Source organism: Lepisma saccharinum, chromosome 2 (assembly GCF_977018435.1).
Source record: "Lepisma saccharinum chromosome 2, izLepSacc3.1, whole genome shotgun sequence".
Lineage (NCBI taxonomy): Eukaryota > Metazoa > Arthropoda > Insecta > Zygentoma > Lepismatidae > Lepisma > Lepisma saccharinum.
The window spans coordinates 123,740,952-123,755,094 of NC_139230.1; the positions used below are offsets into that span (position 1 = coordinate 123,740,952).

Consider the following 14,143-nt stretch of genomic DNA (forward strand, 5'->3'; position numbering starts at 1 on the left):
ATCTTGATTAATTAGATAGAATAGAATTAAAACACCAATGCAGGCATGCAAGTAAACCAAAAACAGAAGTCCGACAACTTCAAATTTTCCAACAATCTCTATATTTTTCATAAAGTTTCCTTTTCTTTACCTAAAATTGGACCTGGATTACCCTTTACCAAAGAAAATTTCCCTTCATGTAGCAACCAACACTGCTTCTTCCAAGCATGGCGGAAAGCAGGAAGGAGCAGTGGAACTGACACCACAGATTGCGTCTTTTTAAAATAGCCACTTGCTTAAGCTACATTTCTGCAAAAAGGAATCCACAAAGTTTGGTCAATTTCAATAAATTTTAGTTATGTCTAGTGGAAATGCATCCCTTCCAAAATAAATTTATCTTAATAATTCCCTATCTAACCCTTTGGTTTCGTCTAATATTTTAACACAAATTTGCACTTACTTAACAATCAAATCTTTGTTGTGTGTTCTCAACAGGGTTAACTGAAATACTGAACGTGCTTATATGCCAACTTTTTGAATACTTAAATTTCTCAAAATTGGGTAGGTGTTAGTCAGTTTTGAGTCTACAGTGGAGCCTTGAATTTTTGTTGTTCAGGAGACCAAGGTGAAATAACTTAAAAAGTGGGAATATGTTAAATCGAGAAAAATTTTATAGCATTTTGCTTTATTGGGGCCATGGAGATTGAATGTATAATGCACGAAAATGTAAAACAAGGGAACATAAAATCGGGGTTCCAGCTTGCAATAGTATGGATTGAGTTTCCAATCTTAAGGAACAAAAGGCATTTTCTTTACAGAGTAAATTTCACAGGTCCCATTTAGTAAGCAACAGTACTCATGGATTCCAAACAATAAAACTTCTCATTTATGTAGAATAGTCATACTTTCACTGATTTTATATAGTGAGGCAGTACTTTTATTTTGGCTGAAAATGCTGGTGCTCTTGATCCCAGAAGATCCATTTTATTCTTACAATAGGGTGTCCTTAATGTGGAAAGTTAGGACAACAAAAATTGGTGAGGGAGAGTCATTGGAAAAACCTGAAGATCAGGTAAAATTAATGTAAAATCAGTGGTGTCTTTAATAATTCAGGGAAATTTAAATCAAACCTAAGAAGGCCAACTTAATTTTGCTTCAGTGAGTTGCTCCCTCATGATGTACTGAGAAGGCTAGGAAACGGCATGCTTCATTGTGTGTACATATTCCATGAGTAGAGAGAAGCACATATTTTTGGTAAATAAAAAAGCAAAACTTTGGCCAAAAACTGAGTCCATTTCTGCTTCAAAAGCGGTAAATAAAATAAAATTTTTGTGTTATAGCGGTGAAAAATCAGATCAAAAACGGTATATAAAATGACATTTTAGTTTCAAAATTGTGAATATAATCCTAAATTTGATTTAAAAACTGCACTTATTTCACAAAATAAACATATCCCTTCTAATAGCACATTTATATAGTTACCAGAGTATTAAGTTTATTACTGTATAAAGGTGTCCATTTTTGCTTCTCAAATATTTACAGCAGAATTAATCAATTTTCTGTGAATTGCATAACTCACAGGATAATTCAAACTTCAGAAAGTGTCTTGTCAGTAAATAAACTCTAAATTTTGTGTTTAGAGTCTATTTCGCATTTTGCAGTTCATTTAGCATATTTCATGACAAAACAGAGTATTAAAATTGCACCTCACACCTTTCAGAAACATGAAAAATTAACATTACGATGTGTTTTTTCACATTTCATGTTTTCGTCAAAAACGAAATATGCATGCCTCTCTCTCTATCCATGAGTTAATTCTCAGAATTTTGTTGTCATGATGACTCTGTTGGTTTGGAAAAAAATTTATGCACCTTTGCTTGAGGATGGAAATCAATTCAGTGAAATGTGGAATGTCATAAAAAATTGTCTTTATATCTCATGGAAATGATCCAGTTGAAGGAGATTTTTCACTAAGTCTCTTCTTGTGAAAAACCTTTGGGAGAAAACAAACAGTTTTGAATGGCAATGCAAATAGGGAGGAGTAGATAACAGGAGACTTCTTATTTCTGTAGTGCCTCCAGACAAGGATATAAAAATTACCTAAAGAAAGAAAAATGTTCTTAAAGGGAAAAAAGAAATAAGAAAATTGATCATGAAGTTGAAGATATAGAATAAAAACTACAAGAGGTAAGGAGAGAACTAGAGTTGCAATAGGCAACATAGTAGAGGAAGAAATCACATTTGAAGAAGAAATGTGGCATGTAATTTTTATGATAGTGGCTTTTTAACAGTATATATCATCAAGTATTCTGTACTTATGTTTAATGTGACTGGACTGATTAATCTTGTGTAACCTTGGTTATGTAATTTCCCTGCTATGACTGTGTTATAATGTGTGTTCTGCAGTGAAAGCAACATGATATATTATTCCTATCATGTCTTTCATATGTGAACCCATGTACAGAAAAGACCAATATTTTATAACAATAAATGTTGTATATTAGTCCAACTATTACAATGTGTGTACTATAATTATTCTAAAAAACACTATAGGTTCAGTTCAGTGTTTTCTTTAATAAATAAAAAATGTTATATGCATATATACTAATGTCCAAAGTTAAAGCAACAAACGGAAAATCTTTCCCGTGTGTCCATTTGACCACATAATACGATCAGGTGATAGTAATATTTATGATGTCATAGACAACTGCTTTAAGATTAAAAAAAAAAAAAATCTTAATGTGCCAGGATTTATCAACAAAAAAATCACGATAGCAACAGGTTAAACTTGGCAAATTTATATAAAAATCACACGAGGAAAGGATTTCTGTTTGTTGCTTTAATTTTGGACACTAGTGTATATACAGGGTTTCTATAAATTAGTTATACAAAAGTAACAGTTAATTGTGAAGAAACTGTATGTGTAGCAGAAATGGTTTATACATCAATGAATACAGCATATCTTCAAGTTTCTTGTCGCACGTTGTTCATTTCAGACCCCGCCACTGGAGGCGTGAGTGTTTGTTTATCTTAACAAGTACCGACTTGGATTGGTCGTGGTGGAATGATTCCGTGGCCACCTCATTCCTTTGATTGGACCTCATGGGTTCATCTGGGGTTACATTAAAGAATGTGTGTTTGTTCCCTCTCTTCCCAGCAATGTCGAGGAGGTGGCCATGGAATCGTTCCACCACGACCAATCCAAGTCGGTACTTGTGTAAGATAAACAAAGACTCATGCCTCCAGTGGCGGTGTCTGAAACTAAGGGTAAAAACACAGTGAAGCACATCGCCAGAAACTCACAGGGACAAGTTTCTGGTAATTCAAAACCTTGGAGTTAAATGGGGAAAAACATAGTGGAGCCCCGCTCATTGCGAGAGGTTCCCAAGAACAAACATGGTTTGATCTTGGGTCCCTTGTTTCAAGTGGAAGGCTCCGTGATTGGTCCACTCAAGGTCACTTCTCCCTTTTTTGGAAGACACCCTCCTTTTTCCCCACTTTTTTTTACAGAGTTGTCGTTTGCAAGCTTGTGCGATGGTGGTCAATGTGCCTGTCCGACAGCCGGTTCATTCATTATATCTTGACATTTTTATGGCTTGACAGGACTCCGTGCGATGAGCAAAGGTCCCTGTGCCTCACCGTGTTTTTACCCTAACAACGTGCGACAAGAAACTTAAAGATATGCTGTATTCATTGATGTATAAACCATTTCTGTTACACATACACTTTCTTCACAATTAATGGTTACTTTTGTATAACTAATTTATAGAAACCCTGTATATATAGTAATGTGAAAAAGGTGCCTCCCCAATGGCGCAGTAGTAGCTTCGTGGCCTTGTAATCAAGGTGTCCCAGGTTCGATACCTGGTGGAGGCACATAGTGGTTTGGATCCCACTTTAAACTGTAGATCCAGTCCCAATTAGTCTTAATGTGCATAAAGTGGACTTAAAACACCAACTCAATCAGTCAATCAATAATGCGAAAAAGGCATAAGTTGGTTGATTAAAAAAGATGGTGGGGCTGATTAAAAGAAAATAATGCTAAATGAATTAAATATTGCATTTGAGTGCTCCAGTCAATAAAAACCATATTGACTTAAGGAGTTTGTTTTTCTTTTTTTTAATCAATTCAACTCCATGCTCATGGCACATTTATTGTGCTATAACACTCAAACAAAGCTACCTGTGTGAGGTCAGGGATTTTTGATGAATTTGGTCATTGAAATTTATGGAAGTCAGGAAAATTGATTTTTATAATTCTGGGGACACCATGTTCTATAATACCTCCTTGTGGATACAAAATTCTCCATGAGGTGATTGTCAGGTAGGACAACACGATGTTCAAATCATGCTGGTCATGGGGTGTAAGGGGCGGCCTTCTTCTAAGGCGCCCAAAAGTCAACCTCACTTCCACGTAGTGCACCCTGGACTAAAGACTAACGAGGCTCTGGCGACTGGCACTATGGCCAGTATAATTTTGTGTGTGTTGTCCTGTTTTTTGTCCTTGTGTGTGCTGAGTGCCCGTTTACAGCCTCAGCTTTTAACAAAAGTCAGAACATTTTAAGATTTTTAGTTAAGCAACGTTAGAGTTGTTACTTGTAATGATAAGGGGCTGGTCCCCATATAATGTGACGGGAGCAAAATAGCCTAAGTGCTGACGCTCCCAAAATTTTAAATTCAAATTCAAATTCATGCTGGTCATGCTTCTTCCTTGTATTTTCAAAGGTGCAAAATGGTCCATAAAAATAAGTCAAAATTAAAGTCCAGTTTTTTTGCTTTCACGACTGCAATTTGTAATGACTTCTCAGTCAAAACTAATTCAAAGAGCATGATAAACGAAGGCACTAAATTTGGTCCTAAGCTTTCGATTCCTTTCCAGATTCACCACCTGTGACTGTAATTTGTTATAGTTTTTTTTAGTCTACTACATGCACATATAAGCTAATTAGGACTGGGTCTGAACCACTATGTGCTTCTGTAGGGGATTTAGCCTGGAACCCTTTGATTGCACTAAGCCAGCCTACTTTCCAGCCTACTGTCAGATTAAAAATTATGAATGCTCGAGTTTGAACTCTAATTAAAAATTAACCAGTAAACGAGTTACATCAAAATACAGTGCAGGTTGAAAGGTTTTAAACACAATTCTATATTTTCAGATTTTTTTAATCGACCAACAAAGGCTCTTATCAAGTTCGTGAAACAACTTATTCTTAGTATTGGGTAGTCCCACAAATACGATCTTGGTTTTATTTTGAAGGTCTATGCAGCTGTTAGAATCCATTTTCATTGTCATTTCACATTGTGAAATCGATTTTATACAAATTTTTATTCAACAGAAAAAGGATGTGTGTTGAACATAGCAACATGTCACGTTTGGTCACTACCGCTATGTCCATTAAACCATGGAAATGGTGGGCTGTCACTGCAAGTAGTGTCACCATGGCCATTCAATATTTTCTGCAACTGAAAATGAACATCTATATTTACCATTCATGCATAAGCCTAATAGTGTTTTGTGCGCATGTCTATCGTACAGATAGACAATGAATTTCAGATTTTCTGCTCAGACCACTAATCAGCAACTTTTGCAAACTTTATATGAAATAATATTGTCACAATTGAAAGAACATGTTTGGCATATTATTTTGGTTGTAATGGGAAATTGTCACAGCACTACTTTGATTTTGCAAAATATGTAATTATTATCAATTTTTGTGCAATGTACTTGTATACTAATTAATTATTGCATCAAACTTTTCATTATTTTCTGACTTCGCTAATGTATGCATGAATTCATTTCTTGCAATGTTGTTTTCTTCATCGAAATCTGACAAACCAAAGTTGGTTATTATTATATTAAATACTCTTCTCTTTGTGACAGGAAAATAAAGCCCAAGAATAAGGGACGATACATATTGCTGGCATGATACATATTGTGGGGATGATATATCACTGATACCATGATGTGGAAAGATATCGTACCATATCATTCATGATGAAATTTTCTTGACGATATATCTCCAAACTTAAATGCAATACTGCATTTTGCAAATAACCAAATTTTAATAAGTCTCTGAAATTGTACAAATTGTACCAACAAGGTCAACATTTGAGAGGTAGTGTTTACACAAACTTAATTTAATATGGAATAACCCACATGTATTTTATAAACTACGGAGATAAACCCATATTTTGATGTTGATATCCCATGTAATTTTCTTATGGCCTCTCTCTGCAGAGAGATTTTTCAAAATTGAACTTTTTTTTCCATCAGCATTTGCTTCCCCATGGTCTCCATAGCCTTTGTACCAAGTTTCACTGCAATCTGATTCTTTGAATGGGCTCCAGAAGGCTCTGATGGGGCAACTTTAATTATGGCCACCGGATATTCATAATTATGATTTCCCTACTGTTATATATTTGAATTGATTGGATTTTTTTTATTTTTTACAGGAGACTGGTACAAAAATTAGATCAATTGGAACTCCAACAAAATGCTCACCTAATGTTTATCGTGTAAAGAGAGAATTGGGAATTACTTTTCCAAAAGCTCGACAGTGTGTTACACCATCCCCCTTACGTAGGTGTAAGAGACTGTCTGCTCGAAAAGAAAACTTTCCAACTGTGAAACATGGAACTTCTGTTTCAAAACAGAAATTGGATTCTAGATCCAACCCTTCCTTTGGAGAAAGGATAAATGTTAAAAGTGCAACCATTGGAAAGGAAATACCTAGTGTTGATGAGAAAGTGAAAGATCCACCTTCTCTTGGGGTTGAGTACAAGTATTCAAGTGACTTTGAGTTTTCATTTTGTGATGCCTTGGCTACACCAATAAGACAACAGACTTCTTTCCTGGGGCATGATTCAACTCCTATCAATGACCCATCTTCAGAAAAAATGAAGAATGCACCAGTTCAAGTGTTTGGAGCAGAAGAATGTGAAAAATATGGTAAGTAACTTGTGTAGTTCATACATTGTGGTTAATAGAAATATTGTAGATGGCTGGGGATGCGGGTGCAGAACGTTTGCTTCCTAGTGTACTTCTCGTCTGGTTTCCTCCGTCTCCTGGAATGCTCCGACTTGCAGAGGAGAATTCCACAGGAAACGGAGGTTGCAAAGTACAGCGGAACTGGCTACTATTTAAGCGAAGGGTGCCTTGTCACCAGGGCCTTATTTCAGTTGTGATCAGTTGGTGGATCATTGATAGTAGCAGCCAGTGCCGCCGCCAGGAAGCAGAGGTAAGTGCTGGCACATCCCTCAGCCACCTACCCTTCTCCTCCTACTCTTTTTTTGTTAGCTCAGTAAACAGTAATACACCATCTGACCTTATCTCATTTCTCCCGAAATAAGTGCTCTATCAATATAGTAAAGTAGCCGATTAAAGTGGTCGAGGCTTGGCTTCCCGGTTTTTAAACCTTTATTTTTCTCTCTTTTGGCATCAAACACCCCCCCCCCCCCAATTGGCATGTCTATTTCCATTTGCCAAGCAATGAGTGTTCAATGGATAGGCTCAATGAACTCGAAGATGAACTTGATTGCACCCTCGATGAACTTCATTCATTAGCTGTTTCGTCTACCCCCATTCCCCACACCAATCGGCGAGTTATTACCAGATCTTTAAGTAGGCAAATACAGGCCACTCGAATCGATGCATTAGCTGATCCGCACTGCCCAAACCACCCCGAAGAGTCCTTAGGGCATCAAGTAAATTCGTGCGACCTTGCGGTAAACATGTTGAATACCGCATCCTTTAAAACGCCTGCATTCTCGGGAGGAAAATGAGACAGTGTCCATCAGTTCTTGTTGAAGGTCGACAACCTGGCGGAATTTCATGGGTGGAACGAAGAGCGAAAGAAATCGGCTCTGGATTTAGCGTTGAAGGGAATCGGCCTGGAATGGTTTTCTGGCATAAAGCTTTCCCCGAACTTTGCTACGTTGTCCTACAACGATCTCAAGGACAAATTAAAAGACATGGTCCCGGAGAAAGGTGACCTCAGGTTAGCCAAGGACAGGATCCGTGCTAGGATCCAAAGGAAGGATGAAACTGCAATGAATTACATAACGAGCAAATCCGCTCTGGTCAGGAAACTTGTTCCTGGCATTCGAGAGGATAAGCTCATGTATTCCATCATAAGTGGCCTCCAGGCCACCTGGAAGCTGCCGAAAAGGAATTCGCAAATTTGGAAGACTTTATTAGCTGGCTCAGATGCATGGAGAAGCGTTGAGTCATCGCTAAAGAATGCAATCGGCAAGAAAAATTTAATACAATCTTTGGTTCTGATTCCAACACGTCGTCTTCCGATTCCTTCTCGTCTGACGAGGAGAAAATCCTTGCGAAGCCAACACGAAGGAAACATGTTTACAAGCATGAACATGCGAGAGCAGCAGCTCCCACAGTGGAAACAGCTGCCCATCCAGTCGAGTCAGCCAGAGCAACGACTGTTCAGGGTGCCTCTTTTCTACGCACGGCCATTCCAAATAGCACCGCTCAGGATAATCAAGACGTTAGCCTTCTTGCAAACAAACTTCACGATATGCAAATTTCACACCAAGAATTGATCAATTCTGTGACAAATAGCAACAAGCTCATAAAACAAATTGCAAAATCAACCCCCCAGAAACAACTATTGGCCATCTAGAGGTGGCAAGAATAGAACGTACGTCTCTAGTAATAATGGTAACTTCTCTAACCAAGTTCCACGCCAGAACTTTTACAGGCGAAATCAATATTTCACTACAGGTAACAGGGGTGCAGGTAGAGGCTTTAGAGGCAGGGGAGGACGTAACTTTCAACGGCCTAATTACCAGCGATGGGATAGAAACACGCAGACGTCCCAAACACACCAGTCCCATAATAAATGCACTAGCTGTGGTCACGTTAATCAACTTTCTGAACAAGCTGTAGACGATTTAAGATATACAATAATTTTGTGTGATTGCACTTGCCTATATATGCAGTTCTTCATTATGTAGTGTATTTACAAAACTTTTAGCCACTGTTCCACCAACAAATCATTTAGGAATCATGTTGCATTCAACTGTAAGTGTGGATGAAGTATTTCAAGTGATATGAGATGGAACCACTCATTGCATGTGTGGTTGCACTATACTTTAGATTAATATGTGCAGTCCAAGGGGGTGTAACTTATTGAATAGAAATGTGTTCATTGAATTCTCGTGGAAGAAATTACAAGGAGATGACCAGCAAAAATGAACACTTTATAAAGCTTAGCAAGTAATTGTTGCTTCACTATGATATTATTAAAGCAGTGATGGCCAAACTGTCGATTGCAAGCTACTGGAAGCTAGTAGTGATCTTTTCAGTGTTTCATAAATTGCACCCCTACCTATGGACAGCCTGGTCAATTTTTCAAGGAGCAATAGTAACAATAATTATACAGTACGAGGGTGGTTCAGCATGCTCCGCCCATGACATAGAAGGAACCCTCGTAGGAAAACCAAATCACTGTCACTTTTCAACATAGTCCCCTGCAACATAACACACTTTTCCAATCGGCCTTCCAGTGCTTCAATCCCAGTAGAAAAAGAATATTTTGGTTGGTCCTGCAACCAATCATTCACAACATCCATAACCTCGGAATCGCTGGCAAAATGTTTTCCACGAAGGTGTTTCTTCATGTTCGGGAACAGGTGGCAGTCACTGGGGGCCATATCTGGAGAATAAAGGGCATGAGGGACAATTTCGAACCCTGCTGCATGAATTGCAGCCACCGCAACTTGGGAGGTTTGGGCGGGACCATTGTCACAATGGAAGAACAAACCACAGGCGAACAGTCCGCGGCGTTTCTCCTTGATGGCAGTACGTAATTCTTCAATTAGGGTTGCAGAATAAACACCTGTGATTGTCTTTCCCTGTTGGAGATAATCTATCACAAGGATTCCTTCTGCATCCCAGAACACAGATGCCATCACTTTGCCCTTTGATGGTTGAACCTTGAATTTCTTTGGGGGTGGAGAATGGGGGCGTTTCCATTGCATGCTTTGGCGTTTACTTTCGGGATCGAAGTGGTGAACCCACGTTTCATCCATTGTAACAAATCTCTTCAGAAACTTTGGCTTGTCAGCCTTTATTGTCCGCAACAGGTTCCGACTTTCACACGACATGTCCTCTTTTGGTTGACCGTCAGCATTCTCGGGACCCAATGTGCAGAGATTTTTTTCATTAACAAATGATGATGAATAATTGAATGCACACTGCCAGTTGAGATGCCACTTGTGTCTGCTATATGGCGGACAGTCACTCGCCGGTCTGCCAAAATCATGTCATGCACTTTTGTAATCATTTCTGCTGTGGTCACCGTTGCAGATGAGCCACCACCATGCTCATCTTCACAGGTCTGCCGACCACATTTAAATTCACGGCACCATCTCTTCACCAGATCATATGAAAGGCTAGAGTCTCCAAGAGTTCCCACCATATCTGCATGGATGTCTTTCGGAGTTAGATTTTTCTTGAGTAAATATTTTATCACTGCTCGGACCTCAGATTTTTCCATTGTTTCACATGTGGCTACACTTCTTACTGATCATCAACGTGTAACGAAAAGAGAAATTGTTGTAAATTCTTGAAACTTTGTGAATATTAGTCTAAAGAATGAACAATGTTACATATAAAATTACAGGTCTCTACTATCACTGGAAATGGGTCAGAGGCGGAACATGCTGAACCACCCTCGTATATTAGAATCATTCTGAGTCACATGCAACTAATCCATGACATTAACAAGGACTCGTATACAAGTAAAAATAAAAATGTTATTGTACTGATCAGTAAAGTTGAAAGAAAATGGACATTTATGCACCAGTCATGTCTGTTGTTCGTGTGAGCTTATATTATCTCAGTAACTAGCATAACTGTAAAGATAAAATTTGCTGAAGTGATAGACTTACCAAAAGTAGTTTAAGGCTATATGAATTAACTTGTCTGATTACAATCAACTTGTCTGGTGGTGAGAGACATCAACCAATGTGATTTGTCAGTTAGTAAAAATTTTGCAAATCTTAGTTTAGAGTGACATATTTTTTTTGAAAAAAGACATTTTTATGAACTAAGAAATTTACCATAAAAAATTCAATCTTTTCCTTGGTAGCTTGCCATGTAAGGTCCATGGTGCAGGCTGGCTCCTGTGGTGGAGTGGTTAGCACATCACACTTTGATGCCAGGGGTCCCGGGTTCGAAGCCTGGTCTGGGCATGTATTGTTGTGAGTGTCCCATTCATCAATTTCATCATATCATCACTCATCCCCATCATCGCAAATTGGCCAAAAATGGGACAAAAAGTGAAGTAAAATAAAGTCAATCAATCCATGGCACGGGAGTTTTGCAACTTCTGATGTAAAGAAATAGATGTTTTCTGACATTTTTATGAATTTTACTTACTATATAGGCTATCTTCATCAAATTCTTCCCCCTTCAGGCTTCAATGACAATAAGTAATGCAGAAGGGTAGGCAGTCCCCATTTCGATGATCCATGAAAAGGCCAGAAGTTAGGAAATGTAGGAACTCACATGACTAGTTGTCAGTGTAGTGTTGTACTTCAGAACATCACTTGTTCTTGAGTCAGGTCACAGAACCAGCAAGAGCTGCATGTAATATATTAAAAAATGGTTGTCTTAAAACATTCAACAAAACACTAAAATAATTATTACCTTATTACAAAGTCTACTGTATTGCATGATTTAGTTGGGGCAGCTCTTTCTTTCTCTACACAGACTTTCTTCTTAAAACAGTAGGGACATAAATTTGTCCTGGTGTTTTTCTGGGTACATATTCAGGCATGTTATTTTTTTGTTACAAGCACCGCTTATGATATGTGGTGTGATTGGAAAGTTTTAAGACTTGGCGTGTAATTTCAAAATGGCAGTACTTACAGGCTATTGTGATGGATCCTTCAAAGTAGTCCCTTTCTGACTGAACACACCAACTTCAACTGTGTTTCTTCTTTTGGAAGCAGTCCTGGAAATTTTCTTTCGTAAGGGTGTTAAGAACCCTCTCCTTATTTGCCTGGATATCTTCAGTTGAGTCAAATTGGTTCCCTTTCAGCGAAAACTTCAATTTAGGAAAGAGGTAGAAGTTGGCAGGTGCTATATCGGGGAAATATTGGGGTTGTGGAAGCACAGGAATTTGGAATTTGGCCAAAAATTCTGTGATCAAGAATGCACAATGAGCCGGTGTGTTGTTGTTCTGGAGGACCAGAGTGCTGGCCTTTTTTTCTGCACATTTTTGCGCAAATGCTGATGGACACTTTTATAGTATTCCTATTGACTGTCTGCCCCTAGGTCAAATTTGTGATGCACGATACCAATAGAATAATAAAAAAAAGCACCAACATTGTCTCCACATTTGACCGACTTTGTTGATTTTTTTTGGTAGTGGCAAACTTGGATCCTTACACTGTGGTGATTGTGCCTTTGTTTCTGGGTCATACCCATAAACCCATGATTCATCGCCTATAATTACCCTATTTAACAAATCTGGGTCAGTTTCGGCACAATTAATCAGTTCTTGGGACACTTCAAGTCTGTGTTTTTTTTTGCTGGTCTGACAACAATTTTGGAATAAATTTCGCAGACACTCAACGCATGTTCAAATCTTTAGTTAAAATTGACTGAACCACGTAGAAACGTAAGTTCAGTTCATCAGCCATCTCCCTAATTGTAAGTCTATGGTCAGAGTGCACTAAGTCGCGAACTTTCACAATGGTTTCGTTGGTTTTTGAAGTGGGAGGCCGACTGGACCGGGGGTCATCTTCGACTGATTCGTGGTCCTCTTTGAATCTGTTGAACCAGATAAAGACATTGTATCTAAAGATATCCATTTAAAGGTTATGCGGAGATAGGTAATTAACTCTGATAAGCTTACTTTTCATTTTTTCGTGATCGATTTTGCCACTCATCTGGTGGCTTCATTAGGCATGTACTGTCTTGCTGCTGGTGGTGTGGTTCCTTCTTCCACTTGTGCTCATGGCGGCGCTAGTTGATGCAGAATGACAGAAAGTGAAAGAGCTGCATCAACTAGCGCTGCCACGAGCACAAGCAGCACTTTCACTTTTTGTCATTCTGCGTCAACTAGTGCTGCCACAAGCACAAGCGGAAGAAGGAACCACACCACCAGCAGCAAGACAGTACATGCCTGACGAAGCCACCAGATGAGTGGCGAAATTGATCGCGAAAAAACTTACGCATAAAAATTAATAGTAAGCTTAACAGAGTTAATTATCAGATAAAGACAGTTGACCGGCTCAGACATTTATCCCCGAAAGCTGTTTTTAAGAGTTCAGAGGTCTTTGAAGCTGATTTCCCGGTTTTGAAATTAAATTTGACACAAACGCCTTGTTCCATTTTTCATCCATTTTGCGACATCAATATTCCGCCAAGAACAGACAACATGTCTTCACTCACCAGGATTCCACACTCTACTGAACAAAAATATTGCGGTGATCTTTTCAGGATGTTTCAAGGTCAAAACAGGCTTCCCCTTCCACACTAGCGGGCAAACCTAGCACCTCTTATTGAGCAGTGGCACATCCTGTCTTAAGACTTTCCAATCACACCAGGTACATACATATTAAAATAATTCAAATATGTGAGGAAAACTGCTGAATTTTTTTTTTTTTAAATAAATTGAACTTTTGTTTTAGTTTCCTTACTTACAATGCCTCAGAAATAGGCAAAACTCTTTCTATGCTAGTAAAATTTAAAAAATTGCATAATTTGAATATTTATTTTAGTGTGAAGAATAGTCGTAATTCAAAGCTTCAGTGAAAAGCAAGTGATTTTATATTTATTTTATTTTTCATGCCTGCTTTTTTATAATGATTGTAATGATTAGTTTCAATGATTATGAGATGAAATTGTCAATGGATACACATAAAGGAACAACTACGTCAAGGCTGAAAGTCAGAGAGAGAATGCAAGTTTGTGTGTTGACCACTTGACACACTTGGCCACTGAAGTAGCTAAAGAAGGAATCAAATACTTAGATAATAACAGAGAAGTAGGTAGGGATAGGACTATTTTGTTCCCCTATGATCCTATTTCCACTACTCCACCCTCTGATTTGTCACATGAAAAATATCCTATATTTAAAGTTAGTTCCGAAATAGTCCCAGTTTCACACACTGAAAAGGTAGTAAACCAACT

General features: G+C 38.3%; 1 protein-coding gene across 2 annotated transcripts in view; it reads left to right on the forward strand.

Moving 5' to 3' along the window:
- The window catches only part of LOC145984486 (uncharacterized), a 179,034-nt gene that overhangs the window by 34,103 nt on the left and 130,788 nt on the right, over positions 1–14,143 (forward strand). For both annotated transcript variants that reach the window (XM_083118142.1, XM_083118143.1), the window contains exon 5: positions 6,433–6,928. In XM_083118142.1, the coding sequence (XP_082974268.1) occupies positions 6,433–6,928 (496 nt within the window). The remainder of the gene's footprint in view (positions 1–6,432; positions 6,929–14,143) is intronic.